The sequence below is a fragment of the Temnothorax nylanderi genome, unplaced genomic scaffold (genome assembly GCF_030848795.1).
Source record: "Temnothorax nylanderi isolate EJ_2023f unplaced genomic scaffold, tnyl_v1.0 TNYL_tig0152_pilon, whole genome shotgun sequence".
NCBI lineage: Eukaryota > Metazoa > Arthropoda > Insecta > Hymenoptera > Formicidae > Temnothorax > Temnothorax nylanderi.
In genome coordinates this window covers 383,943-411,221 of record NW_027249214.1, presented here as the reverse complement: position 1 = coordinate 411,221, position 27,279 = coordinate 383,943, and the positions used below count along the sequence as shown (strand labels likewise).

At 36.1% G+C, this 27,279-nt stretch overlaps 2 protein-coding genes across 4 annotated transcripts in view; one reads left to right on the top strand and one right to left on the bottom strand.

Annotated features, from left to right (window-relative positions):
* Positions 1-451: 451 nt before the first annotated feature.
* Positions 452-20,059, top strand: LOC139777528 (uncharacterized; the record flags this gene model as incomplete). The annotated part of the gene is made up of 5 exons (XM_071715031.1): positions 452-655; positions 9,014-9,126; positions 12,575-12,816; positions 15,143-15,297; positions 16,031-20,059. Coding segments are annotated over 5 exons (912 nt in total), but the record flags the coding sequence as incomplete, so codon positions are not given.
* Positions 20,060-20,323: 264 nt separating this feature from the next.
* LOC139777514 (beta-1,4-N-acetylgalactosaminyltransferase bre-4) overlaps positions 20,324-27,279 on the bottom strand; it is a 114,031-nt gene continuing 107,075 nt past the window's right edge. For all 3 annotated transcript variants that reach the window (XM_071714991.1, XM_071714990.1, XM_071714992.1), the window contains exons 6-8: positions 26,495-26,678; positions 26,030-26,248; positions 20,324-25,935 (exon numbers count right to left, since the gene is read on the bottom strand). In XM_071714991.1, coding sequence (XP_071571092.1) covers positions 25,797-25,935; positions 26,030-26,248; positions 26,495-26,678 — 542 coding nt within the window. In that variant the 3' untranslated portion in view covers positions 20,324-25,796. The remainder of the gene's footprint in view (positions 25,936-26,029; positions 26,249-26,494; positions 26,679-27,279) is intronic.

Here is a 27,279-nt window from a genome sequence, read left to right as displayed (position 1 = left end):
TATATATATACTCGGATATCCATTATTGCGATACTCGCGTGGCCATTCCTGTCACGAAGTAGACAGACAACGAGGCTGGCTTATGTGTTGTTGCACGAATCCGGACTAATGTTACATTGGTCATTCCGTCTACCATGGCATTTATCACCGTCGAGTTCGTATCTGCAAAGAGCATTCCCAAATTTTTGCTCCCTCGTGCTATTATCCCGAAAACCCTCGCGTTGTTTCTACTCATAAATTTAACGCAACAAATTTAACATTTAGATTTCACGCCCGAGTTGATCTTCAGGACTAATTATTTTTTCATGAAATTCGCACAGCGAAATATTTCACGAGAAGCTTCACGCTGATTTGAACTGAAGGGTGTTTTTACTCCGCGATGCGATCGATTTTCGCGAAATAGGATTTTGTTCGCCCGTCGATTCCGTCTCAATATCTCGCCTGGCATTAACTTTCAGAGCTATGCGAGGAATGGGCGCTGGCGAACAGCCGCGAGTGCGTGGAGGGTGGCGGTTCGACGAGCACGACGCACGGGGAGGAATCTGAGGATGCGTCTGAGGCGAGGTTCACCCTCAAATATTTGGGCAGCACCCTCGTCGAAACGCCTTCGAACGAGGAAGCCACGGCGGAAGCTATTAAGACCGTCATCACCATGGTGCGTATTATTTCGAGCATTTTTCATAATTTACACCCTAGACTTATCCTGAAAAAGCGTTTCCAGCTTTGCAATTTTCTTTGTGATCAAATTGTGTTCTCCATTTTTTAAATCTGAATTATATATTTTTTTCTATTACTCTACTGATTTATTGTTATTATTATTTTTCACGCTACATCTAAAAAAAATCAGGTATTAATACGAAAATAATTGAATCACGTCAAATTTGCAAATTCTGTTATATATGACTTGTACATTTATAATTAAAGTACAATTTCTTAAAGTTTTCCTTTCTAATTTAATCTTTACTTAAAAAAGCACTGTCCCAGAAAAGTGTAATAAATTTACAACTTACAGTATACTAGTACAAAATACTAAAATAAATATGAAAAACCATGTTTAAAAATATTTTTAATCTTTTATATGCAACTTATGTAAAACATATTTACGTTGCATTTATACAGCGAATAAATACGATATTTTACGCAGAATTACTTTCAATTATTATCAAATTTAGCGAAAGATAGAGAGAGGGGGGGGGAGAGAGAGAGAGAGAGAGAGAGAGAGAACGCGTTTGCCGCTTGCGCTGGAGATTGCCACTATATTATTTATCGTTGGAATTGTATTGCACCGTGTAATTGACTTTCAACCATTTTCCGACGCGGCCGCCGTGAAGAGAATTTAATTGAAATTGCAAGGTACTAATTTCTCGCGCATAGCCGCGGGTCCGTTAATAGAGCTAATGAAAATGAAGCGTGATTACTTTGCGCCATGTTTATTCGCTACTTTGTCTCTGTCGCGCGGCTGACGGCATTCTAATTATTCTTTTTTACCTTCTTTTTCTTCCGTTGTTTTACGCCATCCGGATTTTATTGATCGGCAATAAAGATTTTGTCGAAAGTCGGATCATGTGTTTTGCAATTGTGCTCGCCGGTGTTCAGGAATGCAGGAGATAAAAAATGCACGAAAAGCAGCGAGGACGCGCGGTAAAAAGCGGCATTAATGAGAAATGGTTTATTTGAGCCAACTTTCACTCGTCCGCTAATTACTTTTGACTTCGTACGTGAAATATTGCGAGCATGGCTGATATTGCTTCCGATGGAACTAGTATTGCTTTTTTCATACGCGAAAATATCATCGAATTCGTGATTTTTGGCGTTTTATCAGGCATGGATGTTGATTCAGAAAAAAATTACTCTAACAAACAATTAATTTTTAATCAAACGTATAAAAAAAAGGGGCATAAAGCCGTAACAGGGTGTTCGTGTCAAGTTATTTAATAAATAAAAGCTACAGACGTTTCGGCCAACATCTGGCCATCCTCAGTGTAGAAAATAACTAATTACAGAAATCTACAGAAATCTAACATTACAAACGAACGCATGGCACGCAATCTATCTGACATTTGTATCGCATTCTGAGTCTTACAGTGTAACGAAACCGAATGGTGCGCAATTTATCTAAATTCGTATCGCATTTAAAGTCATTGGTGCGATCTGCATGGTGATAAGCCCTTTGGTGTTTTATTTAGAAAGTCGTGACATGTTGACGGTACCGTGGTTCGGTGCTGAGTAATTAATTTTTATACAACAGAATTTTTTATACTTCGAATACGGTACATATTCAGGCACCTCAGTAATTAATAGAAGATCGATATTCAATATTTATCGGACACACGCGGATTAGATTGGCAATGAAGTACGATGGCGAAAACTATTTAAAAAATAAATGATTTTATTGTGACGGTTGAAAAAAAAGTCATATTCAGAAGTTGTAAGTTCCATCAGTTTCTCAATTTGGTTTAGCAGGCGAAATCCTTGTTGAATAGCGTAATCGACAGAGGAAAACGAATTTACGCGATTTAGCAGCGATCCGAGGAACATGATTAATTAATAACGAAACTTCGTCCGCATCTCATATAATTCCAATTTCGAAGCGATTACAACTCGTACCGCGATATTACACGGACAGAATTGCAGAAAGCGGTAATGTATGTATTTCGGCAATTTCCTCCTGATGCAGTTATTAATGAAGGGATTCAGTCAACATACGTTGGAAACGCGTACATGAGAATTTCGTTCATTCCACAATAAATATAACTTACACAGTGTTTATTTGTACACTCGATAAAAATAAAAGCTACAATGTCTACATCATATGTTCAGCATAAAGGTAGCTTACACGGAATATCCATAATATAGGTATCTGTAATTTCTGAAATTATAATGTAATATACATACATATTTTTCTAATATCCACGACAAACTTGGAGGAATCTCTTATGATTTGTAATTATGTCTTCTTCGCTGCACTGAGACAAAAAATATTTTAATCCAAGTAAATATGTCATTGGTACCCACCAAATAAATAATTTTCTTGAATAAAGTAATATTTATTTGGTGGGTACCAATGACATATTTACTTGGATTAAAATATTTTTTTCTCAGTGTACGGAGATAATTTATAAGAATTTCAAAAACGCGCGTAACTGTAAATCTGAAACTGTAAATCCGAAACTGCAATGAAAAATACGGATGTATGTATCTTGCGGTCGCCGGGTTTAAACACCCGGTTTAATATTGCACTAAGCTGCTCTCGTTCAAACGCTTTTGCTACAACGCAAACAGATCAAATAGCTACGAGTTTTTGCGAACTATCTCGATTTGGATTGATTCGAAAGTTTCCCGACGCGCGCAATCGTATTCCGCGTCGGCAGCTATACCCGATCGAAGTCTGCATTGCACCTCTGTCTTTGCGCTAATTGTCCCACCGGGTTTGTCTGCTTCAATTGATCTTCTCTCGCCGTCTTTTGTACCTGCGTAATTGCGCCCATTATTGTTAGTTCCTCCTCGCAGCGTCGCATTCATTTGCCGGATTGGATGGGCACCCTTTCCGTCTCTATGGCCGTCCCTTTGTCTCACGTTGAAACAATAAATTCTGTTGCTTACTTACATCTCATCTGCTAGAGAAACTAACTGATGCGATAATCTGTCATGCAATTTATATAATTTCACAATGTTTTTAAATGTACTGCAAACGTCATAGTCGGGGAGCTGAGGGACCAAAAATGCAACAGTTTTATAAAGGCTGATATTTTAACATTAGGTCATGTAACGGTTGTACATCAATAGCCCACCGTCAGTCAGCCAGTTTCGCTAACAGCTGGCGCGGGGGCGGCTCCAAACTTGTAAAAAAAACATGTATGTCGCAACTGTTTTATAAAACCTGAAAATTAGTTTGTAGATAGTAAGTTAACTAACAAACTATGTGGGTATGGTCAGTCAGCAAAATATTGCAAAGGTACGCGTCAGCAGCGCGCTGAAGTCATCAAAAAATTGTAGTTGGTGAAAGTGTTGTATAAAATCTAAAATTTTGCATACAATTAGTTAATATTATTTAAAACAGGAAAAACATAGTCAGAATTTTTATGTAACAAACGCCGTCAGCAGCCAATAGGAGGGCGCGCCGCGCGCTTGATTTATATAGCGCGCTCGATGGCGCGGGCTGATTATATTTAATAATAAAATAAATGGTTTTAATACAAAATATTATCTATAATTTCTTTAACATGAAAAATATTGAAATAAATCAACGGGACGAAACGGGACGTGTCAGAAACGCGCTTAAGTCATAAAAAGTATGGTTTGTAAAAATGAAAATATAATAAAGCAAGTAGTTTATGGGATTGAAAATAAGAAAAAAAACAATCGTCAATTTTTATTTAACAAACGCCGTAACCTTTTTAAAAAAATATTTTTTTTCAATATCGTACTTAAATTAATATTACAAAAATTAAAATAATTTTTCTAATCAGAATCGCTGCTACAATCATATGCTTTATCAGACTCATCGTAATTTTCTTCGATATCAGTTACCTCGGACTCAGCATCTGCAAATTAGTAAACGTATAATACATTTGATTAGTTTATTAATGAAAAAAAGGCTGACAAATTTGCTTGCAATTATTTATTACCTGATTCATCATTTGGTTGAATTACGACGTCTTTAACGAATGTAGGAATTTGCTGCCCTTCAAACCAGTCCAATTCGTATCGTCCTTCTGATTCCTGCCAACCATTTTCGACTGCTAACTTTGTGGTTGGTATCTTTTGGTGTGCGTGGGCCCAAATATCAGATATATATGCACTGCGATGGACTTGTTTGATGAGCTCAGCTCTGCATGGCGGAAGATTTGACGCATCGTAATTCTTCGCATTAATTTTAAAAGTGTCGTTGTTATCTTTAAATGTGTAGCTTTTTGAAAATATTGCGAGACGAGCTTCATTTAAATTCTTAATTTTCTTGTGACCATACAATCGACAGACAAATTCCTCCATTTTTTCCATTACACCTGTACGATTATCGTCATTTAATGCGCTGAAATTCGCAAATGCTTAGTAAAATAGTACAATTGCTTATTTATTTCAATAAATAGATATGTCTTACCTCGTTTCGGAGCATGACGACTCGCGTGGTGCAGACTGATCCGACGGCTTATTGGATGCATTAGCCTCCTGGGATTCACTGCTGAAAAAATAATTATTTATTTATTCGATTTTATGTATATATTTTTTATAATGCCGACTCATATTATTAATTAAAAAGTGTTGTTTGCAAAAGTACAGTGAAGGTTAATAAAGTAATAATAATCAAAGTTATAATTTGACAATAAATTGAAAGAAAAGGAGCTACTCCTTTTTTTGAGATTATGTTTTGGTCCGCGCTCTCGAAAAAGGAGAGCCTAGCTGCTTTTTTTTCCAGTAGGCTCAAGCAGTAGCTGCTTTTTTCCAGTTAGGCTCTCCTTTTTTGATAAAACGCTATTTTGGCAACCACAAAACAGTAGATTCTTCTTTTTTTTTCTCTCCGTGCGGTCCCTCTCCACGCTCTTGCACGTATATTGTCACTCAAATAAAACAATTTTATCTTACCTTGATATTAAAGATTGTTGCTTCTTGAGTTCCTCCCTATATTTTTTGCTCAAGGCCGTAAATCGGTGATAACAAGCAGCGTGGTATCCTTCCTGAGCATTTTTGCTGGATGGAAAATCTACATTGCTGTAGTTTAAGTTATAATCTTGGCGAATTTTTAAAATACTTTTGCATGTGGCAAGAGTCTGCTCCTCAAACAATTTTACGTCGCCTCCTTTTTTAAAGCAAATCACGCAAATAGGACGCGCACTTCCTTCCATTTCACTTGCAAACACTCTCGAACGACGCTCTAACTTACACGGAATGTATTATACACACCTATATAAAGCGAGGGAAACGTGTACATAAAGGTTACTTGTGGGTCAATTTATATCTGCGTTCACCGTCGACTGTATACCTGCTCTTGATGGAATCAATAGTGTTATACTTCGGTCTCAGAATATACTATTCTGCAGACTGCTTAATATTTTATATAAACTATTGAATTACAAATATTTCAGAATTACATAAAAGCATTTTGCGGTCGAGCGCGCTATATAAATCAAGCGCGCGGCGCGCCCTCCTATTGGCTGCTGACGGCGTTTGTTACATAAAAATTCTGACTGACTATGTTTTTCCTGTTTTAAATAATATTAACTAATTGTATGCAAAATTTTAGATTTTATACAACACTTTCACCAACTACAATTTTTTGATGACTTTAGCGCGCTGCTGACGCGTACCGTTGGAATATTTTGCTGACTGACCACACCCACACAGTTTGTTAGTTGACTTACTATCTACAAACTAATTTTCAGATTTTATAAAACAGTTGCGACATACACGTTTTTTTTTACAAGTTTGGAGCCGCCCCCGCGCCAGCTGTTAGCGAAACTGGCTGACTGACGGTAGGCTATTGATATACAACCGATACATGACCTAATGTTAAAATATCAGCCTTTATAAAACTGTTGCATTTTTGGTCCCTCAGCTCTCGAACTATCAATTTACTTTTGAACGCATTTCAAGTATTACCGTAGTTTTATCCGACTGTTATTCAGAGAAGAGTTTTCATTTTCGTAATTTTGAGATAATTTGCTCTATTACACTAATTAAGATGTTTCTGTTGCGAAGCGGGACTTGTTCGCGCGTCTAACAGCATGATCTTATACCATGTCACGACCATAAAGGCAACTCCGCATTTCCGTCATGCAATTCCTACTCGCAAGTTCTCACTGATAATGCTATTTAGTGTTTGCGAGCAAGAAGCTACTGGTACAAGACACCCTAAATTACTGTATATATATACGTATAATCCGGACTAATAGGTAATAATAAGTCATTGTGCTAAAAATATAAGTTGCTGCTTTCGTCAAGTAGACATAGATAATCTCGAATTAGGACTCTGTGAGATTATAAGTAAAAAAAGAAACCGCGAAGAGAGTTGAGAGCTGGGTTAAAAAGAATTAATTTTCAGGTCAATTCTCTAGTCTCATCTTGAAACAAAATGATAAAGTGAGCTGGGATATTTAATTTATCGAAGAAGCGGAAGAAATATCCGCTCGGATATCCGGTTTTTCGCAACAAATCACTGTCAAATGCATGGCTGAATAAGCACGTTTTCGTTGCAGATTAAACGCGAAAAAAAAATCTTCATTTATCAAAAAATAAATGAAGAGGAGACCTGAATGGATTCGGGTCTTGTTATCGCTGCGAGGCTTCTCTTTTTTCACGAAAGGATCGTTAATCCGTGGAACTTGTGGAATTTTACATGCAATTGTTTCAACGAATTTTACTCGAAACAACGTGAATATCAACCCTTTACTTTATTTAAACAAAAAAAGAGCAAAATGAATTTAATTAAAAGCTCGATTATCCCGCGGAACAATTTTACAAGCATTGCTAATATCATTATTAAATCTGGATATATAAATATGGAATTTAATTCATAACAAAGTTTGCTTTTGCATTGTATAATTAGCCTTTTGTGTTTGATCATTTTAATGTCGGGTATGAAAATTTAAATTAAAAGAATGATTTAGCTTCCAGATAAATATTTTCTGTCGTCAAACAATAATGTTAATTCGAGATCAATATAGATTGATATTTTTATTAAATTCGTTTTCTTCGCGTAGCGAGAAACTCGTGTTGCTTGTAATATTTCTCCCGCGTCCACAGTTCTTTTTACGCGAGATAAACGTTGCAGTTTAAGTCGAATTAAATTTCTAAAATCTATTTATGTCATTCTCTTTGCATATTTTGTTAACAGTGACATTACCGAGCGCAATAGATACGTGTTATCCTAAAATGTATGTCACAGTCTATAATCAGATTGCGAAGACATTGAGCATATCCTCCCACAATAACGCATTTGCGACAGAGAGATGCAGAATATCTGCTCGAGAATCACCGGATTAGGGAACGTTCCGGAATCTCTCGTGCGACGTTCGCGATTAAGTCGGCGGAAATCTCCATGCGCGAGTTAAATCGTTAAATGGACCGCTTAATCCGCACGAAGACCCGTAATTGCGTTGCAATGGAGCGACGCGAGAGAGAACTCACGATTTAGCGACGAGATATTTGATTTCCGAAAAAGGTAATCGAGCTGTTGCTTCACTTCACTCGGGTTTACACCGCGGATTTACTCCCGGGCGCATCTCGAACTACCCCAGGTACTTCAATAAACACCATCACCTTCTGCTTGAGCAAACGGCGAAATTGTCGACGCAATGGAAACAAAATTAATAGAAATTCGCCGTTCGGTCGGATGATCTATCAAATGATTCTCTTGAGATTGAGTTTCTATATATAGTTGGAAAAAAGAATGTACTGCCAGCCGCAAATATCAGAAAACGAATAAAAAAAATATTGCTTTAATAAAAAGTTAATAAAAAGTAAATACTTTAATTAACAGATTTTTTAGTACAATAAGTACATATACATATTGCTTATAGTATAATAAGCAGATTTCTCTCTCTGCATTCTCTACTCTATAGATATATACACATCAAATCTTAAAGACATAAAAATTATTACATAACTCTAAAATAGACTCAAGATTAGAAATTGATAATAGTAATGAGAAATTAAATTATAAAGCGATTAAAAATAGAACAAATTATATTTTATAATTAAGTATTTTTCTTCGTTAAATTTTACACGTTTAATGCTCAAATGTTTGATGGCATAGAGAGAGAGCTGCAAAATGAAGACTTGAATGTTTTTTGCGAATTCGATACTATTATTTCGTTTTTATAAAACATATATAGATGTATGTAATATCTCTTACTTTGTATTATATTATTATTATATTATAGAGCTTTATAACAAAAATGATATTGGGAGAATAAAAAAAATACTCTTATTAAATTAAATTCTTTCATTACTGAATAAATGCTCTGGTGCATTTAGCTCATTGCATTTTTCATTTTGTCTATTTTAATTATTACAGGCGAAAGCAAGCGGAAAAAAATTGCAAAGGGTCTCTTTGGCTGTGAGCTTGAGAGGAATTAGAATGACGGACTTGGCCACCGAAGAGGATCAGCTTCAGGTGTCAATATACAGGTAGGAGCATTAGATTAACAATTAAATTACAGATCAATGTTAAATACAATCAGCAATTTACTTTGTCATCAATTTAAAAATCTGTATATGCTGCATTAAATTAAATTTAAACACAAAAACTTTCTAGAGCATTATGTGAAAAATAATATTAAAAATTATAATATAATAATATTTATTTAATTAGAAATTTGAATAAATTACACGGAAAGAAGAATACAACGTGTATTTCACCAGGGGAAATTCTTTTTTTTTCCGAGCGAAACGCGATAATGAATAATTGTTTTTCGAGAAACACGCGCCGCAGCTCGCTCGATAGAAATTTTAATCGCACCATGTGAAACTCGGTTTGCTGTATATTTTGCCGATCTGGCGGCGAATTATATTCGTTGTACGTACGCCTGAGAGTGCATTAACAATCCCACGTAATGACGACGCGATGCGGTGATGGTGCAGCGAGCGATTTCGATATTCGTTACGGGAAATTACAAGCGCGACTATTTCCGATTCACGAAGCTTCTTTCTCTGTCTTTCTAATGCTATCGCTCGATTTGCAGCGATTGCGCGATGTTTTCAATGTTATTAATGGCCGAGAGGATTACAATATATGTATACAGTATTCGGTGACAACGATTATTACGTTATTAGTCCTTTTTGCAGCATTTTATGCGACGCAAATGCTCAAACAGTATTTTTCAATCGATTTCATATCGAAAAGAATATTGTTTTAATATTAGAATTGGATACGTTTCAAGTACACATTTTGTTGAAATTAAATCAAGAGTTATAAATGTTTTAATTATAAGTTTTGCAAATAAAACAATGATATTTCACAATCTGTTAAATATATATATATATTTATTTTATTGCATATTATTTATACTTCTTTCATTTTATTTATCTTTATACAGTATTTTACATTAGTAGATTTATATTTTTTATAAGAAGTAAATAGGTCTAAAGAAGTTCCAGCAAAGTTCCACAAAGGTTATATTACTTAGGTATAATCTCTGCTACATCACATAAAAAATTATCAGTGCAGAGTATAAATGCGATTTTAACTATCCATTAGCTCTGCGTCGGTCTGGGAGATCAGCATGCTCTTTCCTTTCGCCTTTTAAAAAAATTCAATTCATATTTATGTTCAGTAAAACGCCAAATTAAATGATTGACGAAGCTACGGGGCGAATAGACATGAAGAATTAATTACTCGGTTGGATCGATCTTACATAGAGAATGTGTTAAGATTCATACGAGGGGATAGTCAAAAGTTTCCGGAATTATTTTAAAAAATATATTTAAAATATACTTACAGGTCTAAAACTTTAATTGATCTTTTTGAAGTGCCCCTCATGTGTGACTTAAAGCAACCATTTCAGTGCCTCTCCCACTTTAGGAAACTGTCTAAATTCCGGAGTTCCGTTGTTAAGGGCTGCCACAGCGATTCTCGTTGAACCTCGTCAATGTCAGCAAAACTCCCTTAAGTTGCTACTTAATCGTGAGAATAAAAAAAGTCACAAGGGTCGAGATCAGGTGAATATGGTAGATAGGGCACAGTCACCATTTTATTTTCAGCTAAAAACTGCTGAATGCTCAAGGCTGCGTGGACAGGGGCATTGTCATGACGCAGGAACCAATCAGCACTTTTCCATTTTTCTTCCACTCTCCCTCGCTTCTTGTGACGTTTTTTTATTCTCACGAATGAAGCAGGAACTTAAAAAGGGAGGCGTTTTGCTGACATTGACGAGGTTCAACGAGAGTCGCTGGCAACCCTTAACAGCAAGTTAAAAGTCTTCTTCCGGAAGAAGAATTTAGACAGTGTTTCAAGTAGGAGAGGTGCTGTGATTGTTGTATTAAGTCACATGGGAGTAAAGTTCCAGTTCGAAGGGGATTAAAGTTTCAGATCTGCAAGTACACACTTTAAATATTTTTTCAAAAATAATTCCGGAAACTTTTGGCTACCCTCTCGTACAATGGAGTGAGAAATAATTGCAGCGGCAGAAAGATGCGGTAAAAAATTCGAGAGAATACATATCGCGTTCTGGAAAAGAGTCTCGCCGAATTTCCGCGTGGCACAAACGGACGAACGGACGACTGAAATGAACTTTTCTCGCGATAATGAGCCCGCGTACTCGTTAGACCGGCCGGCGAAATACTAAGCGACGGTTTTCCATTGTTACGCCGTGAAAGCCCACCGGTGGTGGGCTTTGTTCCTCTGGTACATAATACGCTCGGAGGTGCGCTAAAGTGGCGAATGAGAAATTTCATGGGACGCGTAGAAAAAAAAAAGAACGATAATGGCGAGAGCAGGCGAAGGTTGACGTGCCGGTTATAAATTCTCTTAATCTCGCCGCTCGGCGCCGTTAATGGCGAGTTAATTAACCGGCATGCAAAGACGCGGCTGAATAAAATTAAGCCGCGGGATTAAGAGCGTTAAAGAGCATTATTTCGGGGCCGATGGTGTGTTATCGGCTCTATCCCGCAATGGCGTAACTTGAAAACTCTGCAATACTAAAAGAGAAGAAAAAAGGAAAGAGATAAAAGGAGAGGTAGATAACTGCGGAAAAGAAAAAAAGAAATGAACGAGGAAGAAGAAAGAAAAAAAATGGAAAGAAAAGGGAAAGAAATTAAAAAGAGAAGAGTGCGAAGAAACAGAAATCATAATAATTATTATTTTTTTTTTAATTTTGGATTCACTTTAAATCATATATGTATTGAGTTATCCTATTTGCTGTATTTGCATCACTACTATCGCCAGTTTGTGTAGTATTACATGTACCTGTCTTTCGCTACGTATAATATTCAACGTTTTGAAATTCATACGATTGTATTATGTTACATACATTTATGTTACTATTTAATTATAACTTAATTTGATCATAAATTGATTATGAATATTTATTAAAATAAACCGAGCTTGGTATCTGAAATAAACTGAAAATTCCACCTTGATAAAGAGCTCATAAAAGCCTTGATGTATCCGTTTTTTTGTAACCGCCGGCAGTGCATTTCGCTTATGCCGCCCTTTGCATATTACTCTCGTTTCCCTCGGGGAATTTAGGATTCGCCTAAGTGCCCTCCAGCAAATTTTCGACTATTATACGCGGCGAACGAATACCGTCGTGCGACATAAACGGAAGCGGCTGCCGCTGCGAGCGATGGGCGTGGATTTGCATATCGCATAGTTGCGTCGCGCCGGATATGCGTGCAGACTCGCGCGGAAGATCTGAAATTATCAACATCGTAAAAAAGCAGCATTATTAAAGCGCGTGAAGCTAATGTGATAAATATACATAATATTTTTTCTGATGGCAACATAACGATCAATTTCTTATCGATATTAGAAAAGATATTTTTTCTTTCTTCTAAGATAGAAAGGATAAATTAATTTGAAAAAAGAAAATATAATTCTAGTAATACTAATTTTCGTTCCGTTATTCTTTCATTTCAGAATTTCGTATTGCTCGGCGGATGCGACGCACGATCACGTGTTCGCGTTCATCGCGACGAATCTCAACGAGACGATGGAGTGCCACGCGTTTCTCTGCCCGAAGAGAAAAATGGCGCAGACAGTGACGCTGACTGTGGCGCAGGCCTTCAACACGGCTTATCAGGCGTGGCAGTTGTCACAGTCCGATCCTAGGATCCATCACGCGCAGGATAAGAGCCCTCCCTCGACAGGTGACAGGATCGGTGAGGAAATTTTTCGCGGTATTAGTATATCTTTCCCGAGCATCTCGTCGTGTCTCAAAACAAGAGAGATTCCTATCCGTTAACGGTTAAAATATACGAAAACCATCGAGAAGTTGGAGAAAATCGAACACGGAGAGAATTTTCTCTTAAAATTTACCCTGAAATCATAGTAGTTGTGGGATAACATGTACCACCAAGAATTTTATGCGAGCTATTCTGATTAATATCTACCATAATAAAAAATATTAATATCTATTACATTAAAATATAAAATATGTTTGATTAATTTTACTAAAATATATCTAGGAAATTTCAATAATTTTTCAAAATTTACCAATCTGCTTGGTAATTTTTATCACGTTGTTTGTAAAATGTCTTTTGTATATATTAAAAATTCCTTGATTGCCAAGTTGTCCCAAGTTTGTGGTGAATTTAAGGGTAAAATATAACAAAAAATTCTCTCCGTGAATGAACATAGGAAACAAACGATCTTGTTAATTTATAAATAGAACTTTATTTGTGTGGAATTTTGCGACACGAATTATATATATAGATCGTCTAGATTGAGCTTTACAACATAGAGTTATAATAAATTTTCTAATCCTTGCAGTTAAAAGGTCAACTCTTAGCGGAGCAGTTTCCACTGTTTCCAGCGTAATTATAAATTTAGAAAAAGTTAAAATTTTCAAAGACTAACAGGTAATTAGATTGTGTAATTTAGACAACATCAGGATTTTCAAAGGAATTATGTAGATTACGCGATTATTAATACATAGGAAGAGTTGAGATTTTCGAAGAGTCGCGCGAGTTATGCGAGAGATTGTGGGAAAATTAAATACCTCGTGTCGTTACGTAAAATCGCAGTAATTAGAAATGCAGCTGGCTCTCGTTTCTGCACTTCAGAAATCTTGCCACTTGCTTTAATCTCGGGTGAATTCGGGCAAGTGCGGTATAAAGAGGCGGCTGCCGCGTTGATCGTAAAGAGCAGTGTCTATATGGGCGTTGCACTTAACCCGCTGAGAGTACGGATATTGCGGGATGCCTCCCGGCACCGGCCAAGAGAATCAGGAAATTGTGCGTTAATATCCGGATGGCACACACATTGCATCGTGTCGTACATACACGCGCGCACGCCAATAAATGCCAGCAGATAATATTGCAGCTTCTGTCTTCGGCATCTCGAATGCAATCGTTTGCTGCTTTTTATCACTTGTATTACAGCCGAATAAGACCATATTGTAATTCTATATATCGTAAAATTTATTCCAGATCTATAATTCATGTCGAAATTCAGGATAGAATTCTATTCCTAATTCTACCTATAATTCTATTCCATGTAATAAGTACTTAAGGAGAATCTGAGTACATATAAGACGTGTATACAATATACATATATTAAAATATGTACAAACATGGAAATATATAGTGGATAAAATTATAAATAGAATTCTAAATTCTTGAAATCTAATAAAGCTAATTATAGGTCGCGTTAGAATTAAGCTTCTAAAGTGGGCTTAACTCTAATTCGTATAGTTTCTATATTTATATTTAATATTACGTTTCTTATTTTCATTCAATTAAAGTTTCCTTATTTTCATTCAATATTTTTCATTAGTGTTGCCGATTTCTTATCGTTCCTAAAATATTAAAGTTTGTACCAAAAAGATAGACCCGTTAGATCGAACGGATATTTTTATAATTGATTGATTTGATTCTCGATTTATATCGCGAAACTGGTTTATTAATTTTTAAATCGCCGTTTTTGAGGTTTTTATTTTATAGATATATTGCATAGAAATGTTTCGCTTCTGCATATTGCATCGAATATTTGAATGCAGAGCTTCAGGGAAATTCGCGTTTCGTTTTGAAAATAAATATTTGTTTTATATCACTTGGTAAAATTAAATTGATATTTTCAATCTTTTTTACCGCGATATTCCATGAAAAATAAGATTTTAATATTCTTTATACGTATAGGATACTTCAGAATTATCATATAAATTTTTGAATTTGTTTTCTTTTCTACCTTTTCCATTCGAAAACCACTTTTCTCGAAATACGAACTTTAAAACGATTTGTACAATTTTGGGAACAATTGCAAATTATAAATAATTCAATATATAGGTTTCTGACGAACTAAACTTTCTGTAAATAGACACACAAACTGCAAATAGATAATAACTATAATTTACTTAACATTTCTGTGTTTATTTGCAAATCTATTTTTCTGTTCAAAAAATTACCATATTTATCCACAAATGGCAGATACATTTCCCGTTACATTTCCGTTTAGTATCATCTAATTATTCTGTACTTTTAATTACAGATAATGATGAGAAGAAGAGCGCCAGCGAGACAAAGACTACTAATGGCAAGATTAATGAGCAAAATAAGCAGAATGGCCAACAGCGGCGTAACGACAGCCAGAAAAATCTTTTAATTGATTTGTCAAACGATCCCAAACCGGCGGGAAATTCATGGGTGAGTGATGAAACGTTGAGTTTCTCTTTGACGCGTCGTCGTCGTCGTCGTCGTCGTCGTCGTCGTCGTTGATCAGCAAAAACCGACCGATCAGCAAAGCTATACTATAATCCCACGGCGTTTGATCCCTTCCCAGTTTACTACATCTCGTCGATAGGTACTCCACATCGCGTTGCTATGTGTACACTCCATTGATCTGCATCGCGTCAGAGGATATGAGAGACTGCAAAAAGAGAACATTTGAAGCGAAATTAAAATCCGAAATGGCAAAGTAATTTTGTCTAGTCTTTTTGAGAAGGATAACTTCAAACACACGTTTTATATTTTTATTTCGGAAATCTGAGCGCGTCAAAAAAATTTTGTTTGCCATCCCTCAACTTAATTGGCACGGGAGATTTTAGTATATATTTATATATTTTAAACCAAATATTTTATTAATTATAATTAATTAAAATATTCAAAATATTTGTAATTTTGGTTACACACGTTCTTTAAAATTCTTAGAGTAAAAATAATATATAGTAATATATACTTATCTATTTATTATTTATTTCCATTTTTTATGTTACAAAAAGATTAAAAAATTCCAGGAAATAATTTTAGATTTTAAAAACAATCTAAAAAGAAATAACAATCAAATTTACTTTTCATTTATATAATTTCCTATAATCAAATACATAGAGGAAAAGAGTAAAAATTTGTCGAGTAACGTGAGCCGTTTGCTTCTTTTCAGGTATGCTTCGAGGAGGATTCGGACATGAAGAAGAGCCAGAAGAAGAGTGCGGGGAGTAACAATAGTATTCCTATGACAACGCTTAGGCACCACGCGGCATCCACTCCGGCGCATCACGTGGTGCCTCGACCGAGCGCCGGTTTCAAGGTGCAAAACGCCTGGGGCGAATCCAGGTCGGTCGACCTGATGTGTTCGTAGCAGGCAGGATAGCCGGCGGCCGACAGCTTCAGGGACGTGCCGTTGATAACGGGCCTCTGGAAACACCTCTCGGACAACGGCCAATCTAAAAAGACCAACGGCAAACATTAGAATCCTCGCCGAACTGTCCCAGCAGCTTCCGATCGCGAGTTTAAAACTTCGAAAAGGCGACGATCTTCGCCGATTATTCATATTTTTATCGAACGCTGAAGTGAGACAGCGTGGATGCCGACGCAGCGGTGTCTATTTTTGTGTGTGATCTTCTTAATGAGACTTACATTATAAGTCCGATGGGATGGGGTTTCTTATATTCGTTGGAGGGACGTGGAAAAGATTGCGGGTGATTCTTATCAATGTATACCGATGACAATGATAATGATGGTTTCTTTTTAAAGAGGATTAACCCGCACCAGAGAGATTGCGGTAATCGGGGTGGGATCAATTTCTAATGGATTTTGTATAATACGTATAATATACATATACCTGTGCCAATTACTTTACATACATATCGCACAAACATTACTAAACAAGAATGTAAGTGTCAAGACATTCACTTTTTTATCGTTTTTAAGGGGTTATACTACCTTCGCGCACTGAATAATGAACCCTTCTTTGGGAATTTTTTTCTCGAAAACTACTCAATGGATTAAAATGAAATTTTGAGACTTTATTATACATGTATTAAGGTATACAAAAATAATTTTTATTTAAATTTAAGATACAAAATGGCGTCGTGGCACTAGGTAACTTGAACACATGTTTTGTCCGAGGAGGAAATCTGCGTACACTGTAGAAGTCTCTGTACACCACCTATAGCAAAAAAAAATTTTTTTCCTTAATCTACATTAGTTTATCATTCGAAGTACGTAGGATTATAATTTTATTTTGAAAATTCGCGAATTGACATCAGTTTTAATTTTGTTTTTTCATTTTTGGGTAAAGAATCGACCTTAAATTGTTTATTGCAAATGTAATTATTTATCAATCTTAAAAACCTTACATACTTCGATGGATAATCTGTCTAAGAAGCTACAGTTAAAATTTCAAGTCAATCCAATAAAAATTGAGCGAGCTACGATGTACGCAAATTTGAAAAACGTGGTTTCGAGAAAAACGCGTTTAAAGTTTCAAAACGTATTTACTATATGAAATATTCAAAATATAGGCTTGCCAATTTTTTTACCTTTAATCTGCTATCCCAGCACCGTATAACTGCTCTTCCAAGCATGTATTTTTCTCTTCAGCCTCTTTTCTAAGCGACGTAATGTCTTTCCGAGCGCTTTTCCGATTTTTCGATGCTGAGCGGTTTGCGGCTGTAACTCGACGTTGACCAACTTCCATGGAAAAATTGTATAATTCTGAGTTAATCTTCAGTTGAAGCATGCTCATAACATCTAACAGTCCTCGAAAACCACAATTGTATGATATTACAGCGATGTTTGTAGCAATGTCAACCACTCTTTTGCCGTTTGATATCGCTTTCGGCGCTATTGACCAAACGACGGCATTTAAACTTTTGTTGGCATTTTATAACTGATTTATACCGGCAAAAACTACCAACAGAGCTGTCATACACTTAAAATGCTGCGCGCAGCAAAGCGGCTTTTTCAAACGTTTCGGAGCGCTCAAAGGCGTCTCGGAAAAAAAATATAAAAATTGTTTATCAAAGCTTTATCCCCAAAATAGTTTTTGAATATCATTCTTGAACAGTTTATGCATCATTTAAGCCAATAAAAAAAAATATGGAAAAAAAAATTTCCAAGGTAGTATAACCCCTTAATGGTATTAACTCTGGAACTTAGACTAAAATTAGTGTCGTACAATTCATGTTTCTAGAGAGTCTATTGATGAAGATCAATTTTCGATTCAAGGTTCATCGGAGAATTGAAAGTCTCGATGTGACGACCAGATAGGTGTTTTATCAAACAAACCAAATTTTTCTGAAATTAACTGAACATAATTCATTTCATTCAATCTCGATGTCTAGTGGGGAAAACAAGTATACGCGCCTGTAGCTGATATTTTTTATAAATTATTTCATTTTATTTTTATATTTAATTTGTATGTTACTACAAATCTTTTATATACATTTTTTCTCGAATATTTGCGGATATAATACTGGTTCTTGCATCAAGATCTTCAATTGTACAATCTCGCGAGCATACACCGAGCCTTGTGCTAAAAATATGTCCCGTCCAAATCGGAAAATATTGCTGCCATATTTTAATCCCGTATATGAATCGAATGTTCTACATATATATGTACACGTGTATCTACGCGATGCAGTGCGCGACTAAATTGTTTTAGAGCAATTTTCGAGTGAATTCCGGTAACATAAAATGCGTATTCCAGAGTTAATACGCGTTTGTTATTTCCGTTGAAAACGTACGATAATAAAAAAAAAGAATTGAAAAAAACGCCATTTCGTAGATCGATTCCCTCTTATGGTGCTGGATAGAGATGATCCCTAATTGTTGATAGTCGAGCACTTAATTGAATAGCTGGACTATTTCTTAGTTAAAATTCGTTGAAGTTTCTCGCAAAAAAAGAATCGTTTGACGTAAATGATTAAATAAATATCGAGAAGGCCGCGTTATATTCTTCATACGATATTGGATGTAACTTGTAATTAGCTCATACGTTTACGTGACAATTTTATATTCCCGAAGAGAATTTTTATATTCCGAAGGAATCATTTGCCAAACGGGCTTCGTTGCGCTGATGAAGATTTCATTGATAATATCAGCGGCGAGCGATTGCCGTCAAAATACCGCAATATTATGTATTACGCAATATTAAATATTAATGTGTTGATGTATACGTTATGAATAAATACGTGCGCGTAATAACTAATAGGGCGTAATGATGCCGCTAATAATCGAGCGTTAACATGATTTAGCGTTAACTATATTGATATTTAATTTATCGATTGTTAAATCGTAAATATATTGTATTCTGGTTTTAGCTATATCGTATCTGTGCGTAATTATCGCGATGACGTTTTATATTGGACAACGTTAAGGTCTTCGTTTCTGCGCGATGCGATTATGGATTCGATTATATTCTTGTGAATAAGTAAGTTGCAGAGGGCTGCGATTTCGAATTCGAAAAAGATATAGTGGGTGTAATACATAATATGATAACTTACTGTCCATTAGTCAATGTTATATTGTCGAAGAGAAGCGTTTTTAGATTATCGGATGATATTATATCGATTCTAAGGTAGATACTCCGGTGGTTTCGTAGAGATTTTGTAGGTTTGCAGAATTTATCACGAGACGATGAAACAATCGGAATGCTCTTCTTTCATTTTAATACCTTTTTGACCAAAATTCTCGAAAGAGAAAGTTTTCATTACTTTTTTAATAATAAAGGAAAGTAAATTTTTATAAAAAAATATTTTGCTTACTTTTACGTGAAAATTTAAAAGTTTTTATAATATGGAATATTAAAATGCAGTCTTTTATGTGATGTAATGTGTTAAAAGCTCAAGATTTTTTTTTACAAGATTATTCATTATTAATTAAATTCATTTACAATTGAAAAGTTAGATCCCTGAGTTTCATTAAGACATACTGGTCAAAAAGGAGTTAAGAGATGCTTTAACTACGTTATTTCATCACGTATGGACCGATGGCGATATAAATCTCAGACCGGACGTTCAAATATGTGCACTGATAAATAATCATCTCGAAGTGACGGTAACTTTACATAGCTGCACACTAATCGCACATTGTGCATCGTATTACCACGGGAACGTTATATACATTTTTGCGCTAAATGTTCGTAGTCCGTAAGCAGCACGAATCAAATATACGTATGTATATCTGACATGTGTGCGTCTTGTGACAATTTATCCCTGCACAGAAAAAAGAAATCTCCCCCTTTCGCGATCCTTAAAACAAATCCGGATGTCGATTTATTGTACTTTGCGTTTAATTAATCCCAATACTGATTTTATTTTATAATCGTAAAAAATTATATTGATAGGCTTTACTTTATCGACGACTATCGTCGCAAACTAGATAAATAGAAATCATCGGAGCAGAACTATTTGCTGAAAAAGGACAAAGTGAAAGACAGTAGAGAAAGAAATGTGCTTTAACAGAAATTTATTGTTTCAATACATCACAAATGTAACTTGTGAAAAGGAATAGTCTCCCAGACGTTCTGGTAAATCGAGAAGAAGCAAGTATTACGTACACGAGGAAAGTTCCTCCTAATTTATATGGATATCCGCATTACTTTTTAAATAGTTTTCTCTTGGCCAATTTATATAGACATCGTCATCGATCTTCGTAACTTTTCCCTTCTGATGGACCTTTATGTAAATTAGATATCGGATACTTTTACGGTAGATTCTTTTCTCGGCTACTTTAATTGTCCCTTTTGGGAGATATCAATCAAACCAGATGATGCGAGATGAGAACATTGTCGAGAAGATATTTTCGCCTGAGACGGGCAGTATCCTGAAAATACTTTCAGAATATTCTGATAAATTTTATGTATCGTAATATTGTAGGAATGTTCGGAAGATATCTGAAAATACTATGCAAATTCTCGAAATATACATTTCGACGATTCCGCAGATGTTGCAGTCGCGAAAGCTCGGAAAGCATCCCGAGAAGTTACGGTACATTCCGTCGGATATGATATATATATATACACACAAGTTTAAATTCGACTTATCTCTCGCTAGTTATAGAAACTCTTAGAAAACTCGTAATTATGTACGTCTTATACTTTCTCGGAATATTCGCAGAATATCTTCTCATCTCGCGTTTGACAATAATGTTCAACATTAACAATACGAAAAGTCCTCGTGTCCGCGCTTTGAAAACTCCCTGACGCTTTCTAATTAGCGACGGAATATATCGCGTATATAATATACATATTACACATCGTAATTATGTTACGCCTGAGCGCCTCGTCGATTCTCTTTCTCTCTCTGTCGCCTATCTTCTCATATAAATACTTAGCGATTATTTTTCTTCATTTACAGGATGTTTATGTTTAATCACTATCTCGTCTTTTCTGAGATTGGAATTTAACAATCGCACGCGCCGCACGAGAACCGCACCTCGCGATAACGATGGGTGTATTAAAAAATAATTGCACTCCACGCTTCAAATAATCTCTTATCAACCTAGCGCAACAATAGCTATACGGTAATAATAAATTGATCGTAAACCTACATAACTACATAACTCTCTCGACGCCGCGAAATAATCCCTCTCTCTACCTTTCTTCGGTATATAAATAAATCTCCTAAATTACAATTCGTGTGTGCGCAAAAATCCGTGTGCATGATATACATGGTACGTATAAAAGTCTCGTCTCCCCGACGGAAGCTCTCCAAGTTTGCAAAACTGCAAGGAATAGGGTGACTATATCCTGCGAGGTTCTCGTACGGCATTCGAGCGCACCAAATTTATCGAACATATTCATGATACGCGAAATGTCCCATGTAAATGTACCCAATCACATCTTTAAAGGGAGAAAGCTTCATTTAATTACACGTACAATATTCCGAGAAACAAAATATCTTTTATATTACACTTTAACATCGCGACTGGATTCGTTTTACACGACACATCTTGCATACAGCGTGCTCCGGAAAAATATAAGTATAAATCAGAAAACTGATAATTACAGAATCCGGTTCTTATACAATTATTTGACAGTCCTGATAAATTTGGATCATTTTTTTTTTGTTATAATTTAATTAAATATGTTGTTCAGTGTAGTATATAAAAATAGAATATTTTAAATTATAGATAAAAGAATTTAGACAAAGAAATGAAAAATTTACATTTGCAATAGTTTGTTGCTTTGATTACGGTTAATATCGATGCAATTTAGCGTCCTTTGGAAACCGTAACTTATACTCCTTTTGCGGCACACGTTGAATATTTTCTTTCACTTCATTTTTATCCTAACTTATAGATATTCCTGATTATTCGATAACGGTAATAATATATGATACAGCGGTTTCTCTTAAAAGCTACACTTAAATATTATCCTTCACTGTTATTTCTTTCCTCGCACGTTCGCTCCGCTTTGCACTCAATGGCAGCAAATTAATTAGTGATCCACAAAAACATTAGAAACAATTCTTTCATCTTTCAACAAAGTCACATCTTAATTAAGAACCCTGCAAGCTTCTTGTGAGTTATCTTCCTTAGATCTATAATAACAATTTGCACGTTATAAAATTATGCTTTCAAATTATTTTACTCTTAATTATCTGCCTTTTCTCTAAATATAAAATCATTTTGTGACTCATTTCTACACTTGTAGAATTTTCGCGTACAATTTCAGCATTAAACATAAATTTAAATTGGACAAGTAAATTTTGAGATTAAATAATTGCATTTCTAGAAACGCGCGGTAACTGTTATACGTGGTTTTGTCCCTTTGTTCGTTATATTTGTGCTGAAATTGTGGAAATTACTCTTTATTAATTTTACTTTCTTTGAAGAAAGCATTTCTTATCCGTACTTTTCCAACCATTTTCCAACCATTTCTTTAATTAGAAAAATTGGTACATTTGATTACATGAAAACAGCATATTTAGATAATTTAGAAGTCTTGGGTCTGAGTTAGACGATCAAGTTAGACAACGAAAAATGACAACGAAACGTATTCAAAGTGATAATCTACATCCAGATCAAATAACGACATCGGAATGTTTAATCACAGAAACGGCAATAAGAACGCACCAAGCGTACACCCAATACATTTCCCGCATATCTCATGTATTTCTCAGTCAGAATCTTCATGTCGTCTTATACAACGCGAACATCAGCTGATTCCTACCTTCACCAAGTAATTATAGCGTTCTATCACTTCGCGTTTGTGATTCTCTTTGCTCATAAATGAAAAGTAGTAAAAATTAAATTAATCAAACAACAAGCTTGTCGACATTTTAAAATATAATTCTAGTCCTGTCATAAATAAATAAATAAATAAATAAATAAATAATTAAGTGCAGCAATATAGAATTCCTTTAGTTATTATTAAACGACTGATATTAGGATTTAGTGAAAGATCTCAAGAAAAACTTTTCAAAAATCGTAAAACGCAAAGTGATAAGCCAGAGAACTTCGTAAAGTCGCTGAATGAGTTCAGAGAGCTCTGAAATGACGGGGATAAGGTATCGATCGGCTGCTGATTGCGCGATGCGGAAGGAAAAGGATGTTAATTGTGTCGCTCGTCGTCGTAACAAGTCGGATTACTGTCCTGCTCCTCCTCGTGATTCATTCAACCGCAAAAAGACGCATTATTCACAGCCCGTGCTCTCGCTTGCGCTTAAGACGCTTAAGTATGCTCGTCCACAGCACAGTGAAGTTTCACACATGTGTCTATGACAAGACGTGATATGTTAGTGTATTCTAAGTCTTGACTGCGCTTGCTAACGTTCCGCATATAAATCTTCTCGCTCGCGTATATCCAAATGGACCTCTTCATCCACGCATTAAATAGGTGTATGATGCAAATAACAATATAATTGAGAGCCGATTCTAGGAGCAAATTGAATAATCAGTTACTGCTAATCTGTTCATTAAAAATTTTTCCTCTCGTTAATGATTTTTCATTAAGATTTTCCAACTGCTCCTGTTAAATTCAATCTTGTTTTAAGTGATTCTTTTTTACTTTTAGTTTCTCTAAAGAAATACAGCAATAGTTAAACTAAAGTTAAACTTAGCCGACATCTGAGTTAGAAACTGGTCTCCTCTTGAAAAAGAAACTTTTCCAATTTTAATTGATATTAATGCAATTAAACTTGGGAATCAAGTCGTCTGTAGGAGTTTGCAGTTCTTATTTCGCAAATGTATGAAATAGATACATGGAAGCACCTTTATTTCTCATGAAGCGCACAATTTCTCTTTCGTGCCTAAATATACGTGGACAAATGAAAACGCGCACACTCGATGCTCGTTCACCAAATGACAAACAACAATTAAGTACCGTTTCTTCGTTTCGCACAGCCGTTCGCGCTGATATCGATCGAAAAATCAATCCCCTAGCAACGAAGCCAACCGATAATTTACAGCCCCGTAAAAAAATAAGCTCCGATCCCGCTACGAGAGCTCGAGTTACGAACCTAGAGCACACTCGGGATCAAGATATAACGAGCGATATGCGACTTTGAAAAGCGATTCGAAACCTCTCGCATTATATCTCGTATAATTAACCCTACAAGAAACTTTACCCGCGATATTATCCGCCCCTCTGTCCCTTTCATTACGCACCCTAATCCAGTCTATTTTTAGCACCGTAGAGGCTCCTCGTTAGCGAAAGAATCTGAATGTTGGAAATTAACTCTCGAATCGTTAAAATCCAAATAGATTACTGGGTGATTTATTATCATTAACAGGTCATACGAGATTGTACGTTCTCTCCAATTTTCACTGTCTAATTATTCCTGTTCGCTAACGAGGCTTGATCATGTACGGTGATCACCTCTTGGTGGTTACGATGTATAAGCCGTAAAAGCGGAAAGCTCTCTAAAGTCCTCTCGAGCGACAACAGCTTGTTTTGCGCACATAATACCGTAGCTCGGCTCTAAGAAGGATATTGAAGCTTCTTCGTTCTCTTGGGTATTCCCTTCCTGCTTTCTGCTCCTGCTTTCTGTTCCTCCTTTCTTTCGTACAGCACACGCACGCACGTACACACATACACTCATGTACATTCTCCTTTGGCACGTCAGCTCGTATGCTATATTCTACTCGCTCTTTAACCTATCATCGCGATAAAAAAATATGAGGAATAAAAATATATCACGTAACAACATCCCCTCCGTGAGAGAGGAAAACTGAAGACGAGACCCTTACGCAGCGGCGAGATTTACTCGACAAACCGCCGACGTGGAAGCATCTTTCCTCTCCCTATCCCTACCACTGACGCGCTCCATCCAATCGTTGATCCTGTGCACCTTCTGTACGCCAGATTCCCAGTAATTTTTTATCTTAGAGCTCCACGAATAATATAGTATGCAAATGAGACATTTAAATTTAGCTCTTCGGCTTTTACTAATTTTTTGGTCGGAGAGAAAGAAAATATTAAGAACGATCTTCGGCGAAACGGCGAACGGAAGAACGACAGGATCAATCGACGATCCTGAATACAGAGAGGCCGTGTCAGTATACAGGTAACTCGTAATTGAAGTTAATAAAATCTTATGAAGCGTTTCTCATTATTCTGTTTCTAATTATTCATTAATCTCACTCGAACTATTCATTTCTTCCCAACGAGCCATATTCTGTAATATAATTATTTATTGTATGGCCGAAGTTAGGTCAGTTAGGGATAAAAATGGCCGGTGCATTCAGGATCTCGTCTCTCTTCGTCGATGAATCGGAATTCCAGCATTTCCAGGAAGTGTCTTCGGAGAACAACTTCGCGTTTCTCTCCGCCGATTTCGCGGAAATGTCTTTTGTCTTTAGTCTTGCTTCTTTGACGAGCGGCGAGCCCCAGGGTCGCGGTTTCGCGACACAATCGCATTGACCTCGCTACAGATATAAGCTTGGTGTGCAAGGAGCCTTCAGCCGAGCCATGGTAGCCATCAGCTGGGCTGCGGCGGCGTCAGTCTCACTAAGAGCCACGTATACAGCTTTGGCTTCCGCTTGTCGCTCAGCTCGTACTGCAGATTAGCCAATCCATCAGTGGAGAATCTTTTCTTGCCTGTCTTCAGGAATTCATACCTGTCGTCAAAAATTATGCGTTCAACCACTACGATCCGAAGAGAATGTTCAGAAAACTAGTTATCCTGAATAAAAAGTGACTTTTTCGACTCACCTCTTCGGATTGGCCTTCTCCTTTTTGTGCGTGAGCATCTTGTAGCGCGCGACGTTTGCCGGATATCGCGAGATATGCAGACCATGGGCCTTGATGCGGTTCGCCATGTCGTCGTCCTCACCACCCCAGCCCCAGAAGACGTTGCTGAAGCCGTTGACCAGCTGGAAGTGTTGGCGCGACATCGCGGACACGCCGCCGAAGAGATCGGCGTAGGGTAGCCTGAAGATGTAGAAACATTAAATAAATTTTCCGTCGATAAGAAAATAAAAAAATAAGCTAGATTTACTTCATGCTGAGAATGATATAGATTTATAAGCCATATTATAAAATTCAATTTATTTGTTCTTTACTTATATTTCAAAATTACTTGATTATACGTGTTTGGATTTATAATATACAATTCAACTATGTTTTATATTTATTTAAAATCGCCTTTTTGTAAGTGCGAAAGAATCGCGTTTTTACCTATACTTGAATTTGTCCACCGCAACCGACATATGTCTGGGCTGCTCGGGACAAGTGTACAGATTTCTATCGTCCTCCGGAAGTAAGTCAACATCATGAAAGATGAAGCAGTCGAAGGTTCTTTCTTTTAGAGCCTCTACGTAGCCGACGTTCATGAGCATTGCTCGGTTAAAGGCCCCGGTACCTGAGAACAGAACGATATGGATAAATATCGTTGATATATTGTTAAAGAGAAGTAAATGCCTAAAATCTTTCCAAACCAAAATAGCAAATAAAATTAATTCAATATAATTCGACGACTCTTGTTAAAAAGAATTTTAGATTTACTTCTCTTAAGAACAATTTCAATTAATAATTCCAATTTCTTAAAAAGTTTCAACTATATGAATGTTACAAGTCAATCGTTTGAATAGAATATTTAAGTTTTATCTCGATAATTATTTCAACGCAAGCGCGATATTCAACATTTTGATAATTTATTAATTTTTTTTCAATTTTCATGAAGCAGAAACAAACCGCAGACCAACGTAAATCTCGATCAAAGCGTGGAGTTTCTTTAATAAATTACAAGCAAAGTCAAAGCGAAGTCGGCGTGTTCGCGAACTGAAAACGCACTAAATCTTTGAAACACTCCATTGTTAATCAAGTTTCAAATATTTAGTACAATCTGGTATGAAATTTTAATTCTCTCCCTTTCTTCCTTAATTTAAGCGCGCCTCTTAATTTATGAATGCTGATTAGTTCGACCTACTACAAGCTATCAAAGTTGCTCCACGCTCTCGAGA